We start from the raw sequence: 16,860 nt of genomic DNA on the forward strand, positions 1-16,860 counted from the left end.
CTTCACATTGCTCCTTTTTCACATGGATATGATGATCCACAGGGGGGCTTCTGGTGTCTTTATGATGGCTTCTTCCTCATGCAAGTCAACAAAGGAAGACTAGTACCAGAAAGCCTACCAATTCAGAAAGATGTCAGCTAACCTACATGACCTAGGTTGAATCTTCTACTAGCCCATAATATAATCTATTAGCTCAGCTTTTTGAACATGTTTGGTATCTCGAATTTGAAATACATGAATGACTGAAGGAAGCTAGGGTTCATATAATTTTCATGTGATCAGTTTGGTTAGAACAAATCTATTAATTAGATGTATCTTCCAGTAAATTTCACCTGAGTATGTTGTAGCTGAATATTTTGTCTGCATTATGTGATTCATCTATGCAGCATGCTGATGAGCAATCCACCATTGCATTTAGCCCCTCAGCATATATTTGCTCAGCCAAGGCAGCCTCCATGAGAAAGCTCTCTAGTCCCTGTTTCTCAATGTGTTGAGAAACAGCTTTTTGCAGCTTTCAATGATAAATTAGTATATTTCAGGGAAAAAGAATTTACTTTAATAAGGGGACAGGGGAAAAAGTGTTAATCTTGACAGGTAGTTAGAATTCAACTGGTAGTTTTATTTTTATCTTTTTCTCTCACAAGCTACTAAAAGTAGCTTTTGATAAATGCCTAAAATAAAAGATTAGCACCTGTGATTAAGTGTTTATTTATAGCACAAGATGCAGTTGATCTATTTATGTCAACGACCCACAAAAAGTATTTTATTCTGAAATTGGGCATAAGATCCCATAAGTTCACTCAAGATTACAATTAGATCAGAAGGCACCTTAAAACTAATGCACATTTATGATCCACAAAGAGAAAGAGATGCACTGCCATAGCATCTTCTCATGCTGTTTTACATTATTTATTTATCATTGTCAACCACCTTCCTAGAACCTGGTTGGAAGAACATTGAGGGAACCTAAAGAAGCCAAACACCACCTAAACTCAAAACAGAAGCTTCCTTTTCATAGCATTCATTTACATACATATAAGATGATACATTCGTATCCTTCCATAATATGGTTATAATATATATATATATATATATATATATATATATATATATATATATATATATATATATATATATATATATTCACCTGTTTCGTAGGTTTTTCATCATTTCAAACACTCTTTAGGCTTTACCTACCCAGCACCTCAGTACTCGCTCAGTTACCTGCGTGGAGACCGGAGGAACAGGTTAACGAACAGATGGGACCCATAGTGGTCCCACCGATGAGCCGTAGGAAATGGCAACCTTTGTTTTCTTACGTTGGTTGAAGGCACCCAGCGGTACCTCTGTTCTGCCATTTGGTTAACCTGTGGCTCCCACCTGAAAAAAAAAAGGAGTGCTACGAAAAACAAAAACGGGTAAAACATGGATTTCTATGGAAAACGCGGACATACACCCGTCGTCTTCGGGAGTCCTACCTGATCAACACCGGCATCACAGCTGGTGGGTCCCATGTAGCCGCGGTCACGTTCGATCGGACGTCCGTGGCATCATAACGGAGAAACGATGCGGGTACCGTTCGGATGGGTATGTGTAGGTTTAGAAACCTGAAACCTTTAATTGGACGTCATTAACAGATAGTTGGGAAAAGGACAAAAAAAGAAGTGAAAAGAACACGGGAGGAACGAAAGGGTTCTCTCTCGCTTCATTTCTCTCATCCACTTTAATTCCCGGATTAATTCCGCTTCAATTCTTATTTCCCGTCTGCCTGGGCGAAAGATCGACAGAAAAGAGTCCAACGGAAAAAGGCGATCGCTCCTTCTCCTCCTCTCATCCAAGATTCTCCCTCGCGAGCCGATACGGGCGGGCGATTCCGATAGATTGGGGCCTCCTTCTTCGCCGGCGGCGGCGGCGGCAGCGGTCGAGTTGAATTGCTGAACCTGCCCCGGACAGCGGTGATGCCGAAAGCGCCGGGGACGCTGCGGAGGAGCAGCGCTGTCCGGTGGACCGAGTCCTAGGTCGACACCCTTCCCTGTACCCGATCCCCTCCCCCGCGACGAGCTGCTGCTATGGAGGTTGATTCGACGATGTCGACGGAGTCCGGCCACGATCCGGCTGCTGGGAACCACACCGGGAACCCGAATGAGCCCTCCTCGTCGCCGTCCGCTCCCGGGGCCGTGCCTCCGGCGGAGGCGCAGCCGGTCGCGGCCGGGCCGAGGCCTGCGCCGGGGTACTCGGTGGTGAATGCTGTCATAGAGAGGAAGGAGGATGGCCCGGGTTGCAGGTGCGGCCACACTCTTACGGCCGTGGCGGCCGTCGGTGAAGAGGGAACGCCTGGGTACATCGGGCCGCGGCTTATACTCTTTGGAGGAGCGACAGCGCTCGAGGGCAACTCAGCTGCTCCAGCATCACCGACCGGAAGTGCTGGCATCCGTATGTCCTCTCTCTTCTCTAAAGCCTCGATTCTTAAGCTGATGCATAGTTGTGGATCCCCATTTTTAACATATTGGAACCCTAATTCTCGTTACAGAAAGAATCTCGGTCAGTGGTTTGAACTGAGATAGTTCTGGAGTTTTGGGATCTTTATCGAACTCTTAGGAACCTAGCTTAGGCATTCAGAAAAAAATGGGTAGGACCGGATGAAGAAAAAAAATTCGAATTATGCTATTTGACGAACTATACGTTGGCTTCTATATGAGCGGTTTAGTGTGTGTTAGATTGTAACTATGAAGATCTGCTATTGCAATTGTTTTCTATTGCTGATTCCTCGCTGGGTTGCAGGTCTTGCAGGTGCAACAGCTGATGTTCATTGCTATGATGTGCTCTCTAATAAATGGACAAGGTAAGTTTCATTAACAAGTTGATAATTCATTTATATTTGATACATCGAATTCCATGAATTTGTAGTTGATTTTGTTTTATCTAGCAACAACAAGTTCTTTGAGAACAGCATCTTGTTCATGGTCTTTGGATGTGAGTATCCCTTCAAGAAATTGTGTGATATTTATTTAGCTATCATGAGTGGTCCTGGTATGTGTTTTCAGGGTGACACCTCTTGGAGAACCCCCATCACCCAGGGCTGCACATGTCGCAACTGCTGTGGGTACTATGGTGGTAATTCAGGTAGTCTTATACATTGCATTCAGTAGCTTTACTGCATGATTCTTTAATTAAGATAGTATGCACTTTCTAACATGACTTAACCTTTAGTGAGAAAGTAAACCACTTTGAATACATTCATGGGAAGATTTTATCTTTTGCGATCTATTCAGGGTGGAATTGGCCCTGCTGGTTTGTCTGCCGAGGATCTTCATGTTCTGGACTTGACACAACAGCGGCCACGGTGGCATAGGTCATGGTCACATCAACATGACAGTTTTGACTATTATATCGACTTTCTACTTACCAATGCTGAAATAAAATTCTTGCACATAGGGTTGTTGTCCAAGGACCTGGTCCAGGAGCACGTTATGGGCATGTGATGGCTTTAGTTGGGCAGAGATTCCTACTGACAATTGGTGGAAATGATGGTCGGTTCTTTTTGTTTGTATAAGTAGGAGCTTGGTTTTTTGTACCAAAAAGAATTAGTATATGTGTTTGCATTTTCTATAGATGAGTTTATAAAAACAAGTTATGATGTCAGGAAAGCGACCTTTAGCTGATGTTTGGGCCCTAGATACTGCTGCCAAACCATATGAATGGAGGAAGTTGGAACCGGAAGGCGAAGGTCCACCTCCGTGCATGTGAGTAATCTAAGCTGTTATTCTTTTAAAAGAGTGGTCTTGTTATATATTATGTCATGTAGGGGCAATCTGGTAGATGAGTGTTTCTATACTGCATGTCCTAGTTGTTAATGCTTTTTATATATTAAGTATTGTATAATTACAGGCCTTTCATCCATTTATGCTTTTTATCTAATCAATGAATGTTAGAAGCATGTAAAGATTGCTTATTTAATGTCATGAAAATGTTTTTTGATCAATAAATGTTTTCTAAAATTGGATAACTTAATTTTGTTGACTAGCTGATTGCAGATTTTTAGTTCATGCTTTGTATCAGCTAGAAGTTAATCATTGAATAGGCTGATCTGTTCAATGCTAGTGTTTTAGCCATGACCATTTGAAATTATGATTTTTTTGGTTTCTTATTTTGGTATAGAAATCTCCTTAGCATTTGTTTGGTTATTTAGGCCAAGAGAATGTTTAAAATAAAATTTTACATTCTTGAATATGAATGTGCCATAGTCCTAACAGGCATCATATTTAGCTCCAGACATGTCTTTAATTAATCTAATATTCTAAAATTTTCTTTTGTGACTATATTGCACTTACTTTGGATGGAAGAATAAAATCATGGGCTTGGTTTTCTAGCATGCTTATTAAGTATAATTACTAATCCTTAACCTTCCTAGAACCTTGCACTCTCTGCTTTATACTAGATTTCTAGGTCCGCTACAAAGTGATATACTTTTATGGATAATTTCACTGGTATCCTGGTAACCATTGATAACTAGGATTGATGCACTGAATAGTGACTTAAATCACTTGCTTGATGTATTTGAGGATATTCTGTATTATTGTGCATCATCTGTTTTATCACTTGCTTGATTAGTTGCCTCTTTGGATGTTCCATATTTTTTTCTGAATGCTGCATATCCTCCTTGTGATTTGTTTCTTGGTGTTTAAAAAATACTTTAATTTTACTTCTATTGGATTTTCTTTTACAAATAAAATAAAGTTCATACTTGTCCATTTTATTATTTCCTCGATGGTAGTAATTTATGTCTTAAAATGTGTTTCATGCATACTGAGCTGATGCTGAAAAATTTTATCAATTAATTATATTCTTGATGTTGTTATATTGTTGGATATCATATTCTTATCTGTTATATAAGCACCTTCTATGATTTTGGGTTGTTGACATTGTTTTTAGGCATAAGTGGTTATGACATAAAAGTATGATGAACTGCGACAATCATTTAATTAGAATTATCATGCTAGATAAATGAAATCAGAAAACCTTTGGCACCATGATAAGGTTGTTCATTGTCACTTGGGTGATTAAGGTTTGAGTAATAGAAACAACCTTCAAGCATATAGGGCTAAGATTATATATTTGAATCTCTATAGACCCTGCATGTCGGGAGCCTCATACTTATTCCAAATCAATTCCTAATTAATTTCTTTGACCTAAATTGACTCAACTGCAATTTACTCAATGTTATATTGTTTGGATCTAGTTATTGGCTTCCTGGATGCAAACACTTGTAATGGCCAATTGTGGTCGTGCTGCCACTTGTCTTTTGAGACTGAACTCTATATCTGTAGCATATCAGTTGTTTAAGCTTTCAGGTGAAAGCTGTGAAGAATTTGATTATAGAATGTAATGCTGGCTAAATTTATTTTTAAATTTTAATCCAATAATGACTATTTAAAAATTCTTCATGGCCAGTTTCAGGAGTGGAATTTTTTATGCATAATATTTAAATAAGGAATTGTATGATTACTCTTACCAGTGATTGTTGTCTTTTCAGCCATGATATATGTTGATGTGGTTGATTGTTCTCATCTTAGGTATGCAACTGCAAGTGCACGCTCTGATGGTCTTCTTTTGCTTTGTGGTGGGAGGGATGCAAATGGTGTGGTAAGTAAACAATGTTGCTTTTGAATAATGGTTTAACTATATGCAAAGCAGAAAAAGTAAGTATTATTAGTGCTGTGGTAAGTTGCAATTTTGAATTATATGATATTTCAATTTGTTTTCACCAGGTGATTTCCATATTCTGCCTTGCAAGGATCCAATGCATATTAGGTGAATTTAAATACCTTAAATTTACAGATATTTCTGAAATTTGGAGAATTTTTGGAACATAAAGAGAGAAACTAAATTCATAGATACTTTGGGTAATAAAGTATATGAGAAGAATTAGAGGAAGAAAATTGTTAGTGCAGTAGACCTGTGGAACATAATACATTCTGCTAATATTAGTGTGTATGCTACCCACAGTTGAAAGTTGATGTGAACACAAGCAAAAGTATCAAAATAAATATTATAAAGGAGTTAGTTAGGATTGAGTTATATATATTTAACTTAAATAATCTTTGAACATAAGTTATACTCTTTCCATTATATTGTTCAAAACAATGGTTTCTTTGCCTTTGTATGTATCTTCTGTCAGTAACACAGTTCATCACTTACAGGATCTTCACTTTGATTCCACTTAGTTTACAGCTAGAGCACCAAAAAGCTACAAATGCTAAAGATTAAGTTATCTGATTATTCTGATGATACTGGATCCAAAATCCAGTAAATTAGGACTTTGTTGATAAAAAACTGAGTAGGGAAAATGTATGGAAAAGCAGAAGTAGCAGGAGAGTTGTTATGTCTAAACAACAAAGGAATAGGGAATAAATATATCCATGCTTTTGAGAGAAAATTGCTTGTTCCAGTTGCTACAACCAATGATCTAAATTCGAAACAGTGGCTACATTATGGGGCAGTCAAGGAACCACAATGTCCAATAGGGTATAAATATATCAATGCTTTCGAGAGAAAATTGTTGGTTCCAGTTGCTGCAATCAATTATCTAAATTCAAAACAGTGGCTACATTATGGGGCAGTCAAGGAACTGCAATACACATATTCCACATGGTTTCAGTAAAGTTATCAGAGTAGTTTATAATCAAGTACGAATAAAGAATATTATTATATGGCACTAACGGATGATATATGTACTCATTTATTAAATCATTATGTGATAAGCAATTAAAAATGAGTAAAGCTCCAAATGATTCTTTTCTATTTGTTGATTGTCTTTTAACATAAGAACTATTTGGTTGTGGCAATATTAAATTTAACATTTATAAGAACAATTATAATAAAAGCAAAATAAAATCTGCAAATGTGATTGCATATCCATGCTCAAACTTGATACATGTATCATCCGGAGGTTCCTTTTGGGTTAATTCTTTAGGTCAACCATAAGTCAACTGATCTAACTAGCCTGAATTGTTGTCCTGAATAATGTTCTCAGTGACCAAGATGCTAGGATTCTTGTAAGACTTCTAACTAGCCTGAATCGTTGTCCTGAATAATGTTCTCAGTGACCAAGATGCTAGGATTCTTGTAAGACTTCCCTATCATTGTCTTTCGTTTTACATAATCTGTTCAGGAAAAAATGCCTACTGAGATTTTAATAACTTATCTGGTTTCATAAGCAATCTGTGGAGCATTTCCTAGGCTGCTAACTACAAATGGGATATGTCCTGTTCATAAGTGAGCAAACCAGCTTGTAGGATTATCTGAACTATTGTAGATACTGTGTGTTGTCTATATTACTGAATAGGTATTTTATGATTGATTTACATATATGTTACTCCTGCAGCCTTTATCAAGTGCATATGGTCTTGCAAAACACAGGGATGGTCGTTGGGAGTGGGCTATTGCTCCTGGGGTCTCTCCATCTCCGAGATACCAGCATGCTGCTGTGGGACTTACATTTTGTTTTTCTCTTTTGTTTTTTGTTATTGTTGTTTATGTGTTATAACTAAATCTGTAGTTGTACATATATCAATAATCTTGTAGGTATTTGTCAATGCAAGACTTCATGTCTCTGGAGGGGCTCTTGGTGGTGGACGCATGGTTGAAGATTCTTCAAGCATAGCAGGTAGTTGATAGTTATGGATTAAAAAATTTAATTTTTAAGGTACACCAACTCTGTGTTTGGCTTGTTCGATAACTGGATGTGTTAACTCCTATCATATATTAGCCTGTGAGATAATTGACTGGTTGCTGAAGCATGGAAGTTGAGTTATCGTATTTTAGAGTATGCTAAGACAACATGCTTTCTGAATTATATTGATGTTTTGAAAATTTTACTGATATCAAGCACGTCCTAGTCTACCATTTATATTTGAGAAGGGAATCTCAAGCTCAAACAAAAATTATTGAAATGGAAAAATGAGTATTACAAAGGAACAGTGATGACATTGAATTCAGTGTGTGTGAGAGAAGGGTGATGCTTGATCAGCTGGTAGAACCAAATTGCTTCGTTGATTAATGATGCAATATGAGTGGATGGTATTTGTCCGGCTATTGGAAGCTTAAATGTGTATGATGGAGGTATGATAATCAATGAAGCTTTAGCTAGTTGGGATAGCATTGGTACAGAATAGTTTAACTTTTCTAATATAAATATTGAAACTAGTTAGACATTCTAGGGGATACATGGTGCCTTCATGAGGTCTTTATGGATTTGTGTGAGAAGATCTTGATATTCCAGTAGTTCAATCCATGGACTACTTTTTACTACTTATAACTCAGGCATAAATACCTTAGGCAACGTGGCAAGATCTGTCATACAAGTTATAGGGTAGTACGTTCACGTGTTGCTATTGGATGTCTTGAAATCTTGAATTTCATGGTCTAATATATTTGTATTCTAGGTGTGAGTTTACTACATAACCTGTTATATGCTTTGTTTGGTTTAGTGCTGGATACTGCTGCTGGAGTTTGGTGTGATACAAAGTCTGTTGTTACAAGTCCCCGGCCAGGGAGGTACAGTGTTGATGCAGCCGGTGGAGATGCTTCTGTTGAGCTAACAAGGCGTTGTAGGCACGCAGCTGCTGCAGTTGGTGATCTAATTTTCATATATGGAGGACTACGTGGTGGTAAGAATTGAATCCTTTTATTTTGTTTTGGCACATGTTATTTGATTGATTTGTAATACCTAGAGGTCAATTACTGTATCTCTTAACTGAGACATTCTCAGTTTATATTCTGCTTCATTACATTGCATGAAGTTTTTTGGTTATTCTACAAGCATTTATGCCTACCTTTTTTGTTGTTTTTATTAGTAATCTGATAAATTCTTCATTCACTCTATTTTTGTAACCTCCAATTTTTTGATGACAGTACTTGCAGCATTTATACAAGTTAAATTATCTATACTGAGAGTGGATAGATAAAATCAAGGCTTTCAGAGAACTTCTAGTCATGGTTTTAAGGGCCATGTCATACCGAGCATAGGTCCAAAACACATAGTCCAAAACCAAGGAGTTCTGTTGGATTGAAGTATTTCAAATAAGAATCATTAAATGTATATTGGTAATGACCTTTAGCCTATCTTGCCATTACAACAAAACAAAAAAGCCGTAAACTTCTAACTTAGCTACATATCTTTTGCCATCATTGAGACATGTAAAAAGCATATGTTTAGTTACGGTAAAAATATTTAAATATTTATTTAAAGTTTCTATTAAAAATGTTTTAGGTCTTCCTCTTCCTTTCCTTGTTACCACTAATAATATTCATTCTAATTTTTGAACTACTATATCTGTAGATCTCCTGAGCAAATATTCATATCATCTTAAATGATTCTTTATTATTTTATCATTTATCAAAGTGATACTTATTTTTTTCTCTTTTTTAGTAAATTCACACATCCATCTCAACATTATCATTCTACCGATAGGTCCTTTGCCTCCAAAACTTTAATCCTTCTTTCTGGTATCATCCTAGGATTTCATTTGTTTGCTTGCTGTTGGAATTACTATTAGCTGCCATGTAATCATGCTTCTACAAATATATGAATGCTTATGGAATGTTAATTTTATCTGGTTGTTTTCTATTATAGACAATTGGTAAACATTCCTTCGGTATTAGCATGTAATCCGTACTGCAAACTACTTCAATTTTTGAGATAATGCATTTTAGCTATTTGAACCATTCATATATTTGTTTTATTTTATGTAATATCTTTATGTTTGTGGTAGCATCAATCAACAGCTCTCTGAACCGCACAAGGAAAGAAGAAATGACTGTCTACTAGCATAGTTATCCTAAAAGGACAATGTTTGAAAAACCACCGACTTCAAAGACTTGTCAGATTAGTGAGATCAAAGTCTTATAAGCACAGGTGGTAGATGATAAAGGATGGATTCACACCCATTGCTCTGTTTCTGAATATAAACGTGTATGAACTATTCATCATCTTAAATAGAAGCATATCTTTATTGGTTGACCCGTATGGAAATACCTGGAGTGTCTAACCATCTATACGAACCTTTTTTGGTTTTCAATTCTATCTGACATTCTGGATCAGTTTAGCTATTTTGTTTATCTAGTTTTCGTTGGATTAAAGCGCACCAAGATCATAAGTGCAAACCCTATGAATACACTGGGATTTTTCTATTTCTGAATGCTGCATTTATGATGCCTATTTAGGTCCATTGGTTAGCTCTTTCATTGTTGATATCCATCAAGTTTTGTCACTTTAGTTTTAGCTAGATGTTTTTTGTTGCAGGTGTTCTGCTTGATGACCTACTTGTTGCCGAAGACCTGGCTGCTGCTGAAACAACAAACTCGGCTTCCCATGCCGCTGCAGTAGCTGCTGCTTCAAATGTACAAGTAGGAAGATCAGCTGGAAGATACATGTTTTCTGATGAAAGATCAAGGCAAAGTAGTCCTGAAGCAGTTCCTGATGGTGCAGTTGCCTTGGGAACTCCAGTGGCTCCTCCTGTCAATGGAGATATGTTTGCTGACATAAGTACTGAAAATGCTCTGTTCCAGGGATCAAGGTAGCATACTGCTTAGGTTTAGGATTTGTCAAAGCATTTTATTTGACTTAATATATCTGGATTTTTTTTGTAGACTGCGAATCTTTTTAGTTCCTTTGTATTTCACTAGAATGGATTTGCTGGAATTTATTTTGAATCATTACTTGGGACTTATTTGGTTTCAGGAGACTGAGCAAAGGTGTTGAATACTTGGTTGAAGCCTCAGCAGCAGAGGCTGAGGCAATTAGTGCTGCTTTAGCTGCAGCCAAAGCTCGGCAAGTTAATGGTGAGGTTGAGCAATTGCCTGATCAAGCTCATGGTTCAGAGGCTACTCTAGGTGGAAAGCAAGTGTGTAACCTGAGTAAAGCATCAGATTCTTCGCTACCTAATAATGGCACACCCACTGGGGTCCGACTACATCACAGAGCGGTCAGTTCACTGAGACATGAAATTTGCTCCCTTGCCATAGTTCTGCCAGAATATATGAAATAACATAACTTTGTTATTCATTTGAGAAAATAGCTATTAGAGGGAAAAAAAAAAAAACAATAGCTGCTTTGTTGGGTCATGAAATAACAGTATCCTTTATGCAGGTCGTCGTTGCTGCCGAGACAGGGGGTGCATTGGGTGGTATGGTTAGGCAGCTCTCAATTGATCAGTTTGAAAATGAAGGCAGAAGGGTCAGCTATGGCACTCCCGAGAGTGCAACTGCAGCTAGGAAATTATTAGATCGGCAAATGTCAATCAACAGTGTGCCAAAAAAGGTAAAGATAGTTAGATATAGTATGTTTGTACTGTTCATGAAGGTGTAGTCTTGTATTTTTCCCTTGCTATTTAATAATCAAGAGGCTTTTTATGTGAATTTTTTTAATCTTGGTAAATTATCAGCATGTAATATGGATTCAAAATAATTTGTTTTAACATTTTATACTTCCTTTTTTCTTATTTTACTACAAACCGAAGTGAAAGAGTTCAGACCAAGGCATCAGAATGACACTTATGCTATCTTATTAATGATGTATGTAAAGTATGTGTTTGCAGATAGTGACTTCACCTCATGCTTTCAATATATAGGTTATTGCTCATCTATTGAAACCCCGTGGTTGGAAGCCCCCTGTCCGCAGGCAGTTCTTCTTAGACTGCAATGAAATTGCTGATCTCTGTGATAGTGCCGAAAGAATATTTACTAGTGAGCCAAGTGTTTTGCAAATTAAGGCTCCTGTCAAAATCTTTGGTGATTTACATGGTCAGTTTGGAGATCTCATGCGTTTGTTTGATGAGTATGGTGCCCCTTCAACAGCAGGCGACATAGCGTAAGTTTGTTTTTACTACATTAGATACATCAATTATGATGAGGCTGGATTTCTTTTGTAGATTGATCTTTTCTGGAAGTTATCTAATACAATATAATTTGTCATTAAATTAGTGTAAAACATTATCGATCTTTTTTATCTTGTTCCCTTGTGCTTTAACATGTGTATGTCAGCCAACAAGCTCAATTTTTTCCACCCGTATGGCTTATATTGAAGTGCAAATAGGTGGCCATTATTCACTTATAGTTCTTAGTTCTTACAACACAATAGGGTGCTATGTTCCCTGTTCTGAAATATATCATGTATTGTTCATTCCCCACTTTCTCTGAATATAATGGTGTTTTACTTTTTCCACTTTCAGTTATATCGATTATCTCTTCTTGGGTGATTACGTTGATCGGGGCCAGCATAGTCTGGAAACTATTGCTCTTCTCCTTGCATTGAAGGTTATTGTATATAATGCAAGCAAGCTCTTAATTAGATCCAATCTTTTTTTGCAAATATTTTTTAAGAGAATAGTCATCTAAGGAGCCAAATAAAAAATATGTTAATTGATATTTTCAGGTTGAGCATCCTCACAATGTACATTTAATTCGTGGAAACCATGAGGCAGCAGATATTAATGCTCTATTTGGGTTCCGGACTGAGTGCATTGAGCGAATGGTATTATTATTTACCCTTTACTGCTATTATTGAAATTATTGAGTAAAGTTTGCTCCTTATTGTCATTTTTCATTATTCGGATACAGGGTGAGCGTGATGGAATCTGGACTTGGCACCGCATTAATCGACTATTTAATTGGCTACCATTAGCAGCTTTAATTGAGAAGAAAATTATCTGCATGCATGGCGGAATTGGTCGGTCAATAAATCATGTAGAACAGATTGAAAACCTTCAACGACCCATCACCATGGAAACAGGCTCAGTAGTTCTTATGGATTTACTATGGTCAATATTCCAACAGCTAAAAGAAAATGACTTCTTTGTTAGGTATGTGTGTTCTGGTCTGTCAGTACATAATTGTCTGGCATTTTTCTTATCCATGCAGGTCTGATCCAACGGAGAACGATAGTGTTGAGGGCTTAAGGCCAAATGCCAGGGGTCCAGGCCTGGTTACCTTTGGGGTTAGTGATTTTACCTTTGATTTTTTATTCTGCTGTTTTTTGCTAGTTTGTTAAGATTGATTGCTTGTTGTGGCCACAGCCTGACCGAGTTATGGAGTTCTGCAATAATAATGACCTCCAGTTGATAGTTCGAGCACATGAGTGCGTCATGGATGGTTTTGAGCGTTTTGCTCAGGGTCATTTGATTACTCTTTTCTCTGCAACTAATTATTGCGGTAAGGATTGGTTTTCATGATGTGCCTAGATGTCTGTATTTAGGTATTCATCCCTGATTTTTTTTTTTTGGTCTATAAACAGGCACTGCAAACAATGCAGGCGCAATCTTGGTTTTGGGCAGAGATCTTGTGGTTGTTCCAAAGCTGATTCATCCTATACCACCTGCCGTAAGTTCACCTGAAGCATCACCAGAGCATCACATTGAAGATACATGGATGCAGGTATGGCATAATTTCTTTCAGTCTACATCTTTGGATCTTTGATGTTTACAGTATAACTGTGAGTTTGTAACCACCACCAGATGTTTTGGGGTTTCTGACCCTTTTCCCTTTTTCATGTTTCATTAGGAGCTCAATGCCAATCGACCACCGACACCTACCAGGGGCCGTCCTCAAGTGGCAAGTGATCGGGGTTCTCTTGCCTGGATTTAGCCATCTTTGATGTCGCAGTCGTTCGTGTTCTTTGGTCTGAGGCTCCTGGTGGGGGTTTGCCCAACCCATTCTTTTTACAACCAGGCATACGGGTTTCTGAGATAACCATCCAAACTTGTAAAGATCTAGATGATTCCAGATAGGGAGAGCTAAATCCAAAAAGATGCATAGTAGCTGATGTTGATGGTTCAGGGTCATCATCCTGTAAACTGAAACCCAGGCTGTTGGTTTACCTGCACCAGGAAGAAATGGATTCGAAATTGCCTCACTGACCGAGAGAAGCTTCACGCCTGTATATTCTGCTTGAGTAGGCTAGTGTATGTGGTCGTGTCATCTCTTCAAATCAATAGGCTTACCATGCCATGGCGGGTATTCTTTATGTTTACATCTCTCCTTTGTAGAAGACATAATGTTGATGGTGAAAGCAAACGTTGAGTCGGGCAATTCTGTGAGAAATCCTGTATAATAAATATAGTAGATTTTTTCTTTCTTAGCACTCGTGCCATGTAATTTGTGTGATTGTGTTCTGTACAACGCAGTTTGGGATGAAGACCGACGATCAAGGTTGACCTAAGATTGCTGGATCGTTGAGTCGTTTATGAACACATGAGTCGTCTCCGTGTTCTCTGAGGTTTTTCTTTACTTCTTCTATTAATTTGAAATAAAAATCTGACACTCAAATATAGATTTCATCTCATTTACAATTGACATATTTTTGGGGGGAGTCAGTTGGTTACTGTTATAACACCATCTAGTGTTTTTTTATTTTCCTATTTATTATCTAACTTTTATTGGTTGATGGAATGATAATTGAAATTTGAAGTTTTTTCATTTTATTTCGTTTAAGTTAATCTAATGCTTGCAATTAAATTACATAAAAACTAAAAATCTCAAAAATAAAAATCCTCGCAAATCCTGATCACTTTTCTTGTAAACGTTGGGAAGAGAAACCAGCTAAAAAAACCATGTGTGAAGTGTTTTCTAGAAACATAAATACAAAGATAGTCTCATTGAATTTTCAAAAAACAAAAGTTATTCCCTAACTAACTTTTGGCGCCCAAGTCATCCAGCGCGGGCATTTGCCAAAGAGAGAAAGTCGAGACAATGGGATCCTGTTCAAGTCTGCTTGTGTCTTATGAGTTCCATCATCTTGACCATCTGCCACGTGTGACAGGCGGACATCCATAACATATGGCGACGGATGGTAACGAGAGAAGTGTCAGGAATGGTAGACTACGTATTGGAGAGGATCCCAACTTACGGTGAGAACACGATTTGTCTTTGCGTTCGGTATTTTTTCATATCAATCCTTATGAAGTTTGTAAATAACATATACGACCCTATTTAAATGTGGAAACATTCCTACAACACGTTAATCCATATTGTGATAGAGACATATATGATAAACTATACTTTGTAGGGGGTAAATTGGAAAATTACATACCATGGAGGTATATATATGAGGGAAGACGATATTGTGGCACATTTCGCTGGTTTCTCCTCTTCTCGTTGTTTCATTTGAGGTCGAGATTCACCGAAAGGTAAGCGATCTTGGCTCGCCCTCTTTCCTTGGTTCTTCTCTTCCTTGTTGGCTTGATCACTCTACCTCTAATCGCAGCACAGTTCCTCTGGTTTGTGATCAGGAGGGAGAGGTGGTGTCGCGCGAAAGCTGATCGCCGGTTCGGGAGGTTAGGGTTCTTTTTCGTCTTTACCTCTTTGATCTTATATTTTTGCGTGTTTCTTTTACTTCCTGTATATGCGTTTACGGTTTAGTGTCGTTCACCGAGATGGCATGTGAATGTTGAATTTGGTTCTTGTTCCTCGACTTGTGTTTTGATGAAGATCAGATTACTTTGTTCTTGATGGTGGTGATTTGGGTGTTGGTGTATTAGGACGGATATGGTTTTCAAGCAATGCTGAGTATAGATGGCACATTAGTCGCTTCATAGTGATCGTTACAATGCAACATCAGTATTCACTAATAAGATCGTTGCAATGCAATTCATTAGTCACTGAGTGCCGCTGAACTCTTGAAGCCTGATAGACGTGGTTGTTGTAGTTGCTGTGCGAAGGATTGAAGAAGCCGACGAGATTATTTCAGTTCTATATTTGGTGTTAGTTGGAACAGTATAGTAAAGTGGTAAATTAATATTAAATTTGCGCCTGTGTTTTGTATATTGTAAACTCAGACTTTCTTGGAGTCATTAGAGAGGACGGTTTAAACTTTAGCGATGTATGGAACAAAACTATGATATATTGGCTTATTTTGAGCTATGGACGGGGGAACTAGTTATTTATATGACATTGCATGATGGAAACGATAAATCAGTAAGTTCTCAATATTAATTAGAAGTTTGAACTTTAAGCATTAGAAGGACTGGGTAAGATGCTTTGTTGTGGCATCAAATTTTAAATAATGAGTTCAATTTATGTTCCAGAAGTTGGGTTTTCAGATTTGGAGTTATGTTAAACTTTGAATGTGCTTATTCATGTATGCACTGGCAGACGGTAATATACAGATGTAGGATCTCTTACCGGGAGTTATATCAGGCATACAATTTTAGCTTTCTGGAAACATAATAGCAAGATGATTTTTGTTCATTTACCTTTCATGTTTTGCTTTTGATTCGATTTGAGTAGTTTAAATTATCTTGTGTTTCTGACTTGGAGGAACATTTAAATGAGTATTCACCAACTTTAAACCCCTTTAGCCTACCCTGTTTTGGGTTAGCTTTTAACTGATTTGGTTGCGAGTGCATGGAAATTTCTGTCTGCAATTGTGAATGATTCCAGTTATGCCATAGGATTCCTAATTTGAAATCTAAAATTGTGGCACTGATTCATTTTCAATATTGTTTGATCCTATTCCTGTCATGAATTTCCGTCACCCTTTTGTTCTCAATCAGTGTCAGCTATCATTTAATGAATGTTACACTTGTTCCCAATCAGTGTCCTGTTCTTTATGCAACATTGCTGTGGAATAGATGGCTACTGATGAACAATAACAATCACATCTAGTGTCTGCTGCATAAGACGTCATAAATTTTCTTTGATTTGCTGCTCTAGTTCCAATTTACACACCATTGAGTTCTGCAACAGTGTAAATGACTCGCTGGGTGTGACATCTTGCAAAAATGTTGGTTACCTCCATTGTCTATCAAGGATCTCGTTATACTTCCATCATCTTGTAAGTATCTCAGCTACCCACTGTCTCATTGA

At 37.6% G+C, this 16,860-nt stretch overlaps 1 protein-coding gene across 1 annotated transcript; it reads left to right on the top strand.

Moving 5' to 3' along the window:
* Positions 1-1,663: 1,663 nt before the first annotated feature.
* On the top strand, positions 1,664-14,134 carry LOC103975673 (serine/threonine-protein phosphatase BSL2 homolog). The gene is made up of 21 exons (XM_009390697.3): positions 1,664-2,433; positions 2,782-2,842; positions 3,045-3,123; positions 3,273-3,352; positions 3,436-3,530; positions 3,644-3,743; positions 5,574-5,643; positions 7,385-7,486; positions 7,585-7,666; positions 8,490-8,669; positions 10,304-10,577; positions 10,742-10,985; positions 11,150-11,320; positions 11,631-11,869; positions 12,231-12,315; positions 12,434-12,532; positions 12,619-12,818; positions 12,919-12,994; positions 13,074-13,209; positions 13,292-13,431; positions 13,558-14,134. The coding sequence occupies exons 1-21, from the start codon at positions 2,070-2,072 to the stop codon at positions 13,639-13,641; spliced, it is 2,961 nt and encodes a 986-aa protein (XP_009388972.1). The 5' UTR covers positions 1,664-2,069; the 3' UTR covers positions 13,642-14,134.
* Positions 14,135-16,860: the final 2,726 nt, after the last annotated feature.

The sequence above is a fragment of the Musa acuminata genome, chromosome BXJ3-2 (genome assembly GCF_036884655.1).
Source record: "Musa acuminata AAA Group cultivar baxijiao chromosome BXJ3-2, Cavendish_Baxijiao_AAA, whole genome shotgun sequence".
NCBI classification, from domain to species: Eukaryota; Viridiplantae; Streptophyta; class Magnoliopsida; order Zingiberales; family Musaceae; genus Musa; species Musa acuminata.

Bases quoted from the DNA above. Each gene is read 5' to 3' on its own strand.
- LOC103975673 (XM_009390697.3), top strand. From the start codon at position 2,070: ATGGAGGTTGATTCGACGATGTCGACGGAGTCCGGCCACGATCCGGCT. The intron at 2,434-2,781 runs GTATGTCCTCTC...GCTGGGTTGCAG, and splicing joins GACCGGAAGTGCTGGCATCC to GTCTTGCAGGTGCAACAGCT. The intron at 2,843-3,044 runs GTAAGTTTCATT...ATGTGTTTTCAG, and splicing joins CTCTCTAATAAATGGACAAG to GGTGACACCTCTTGGAGAAC.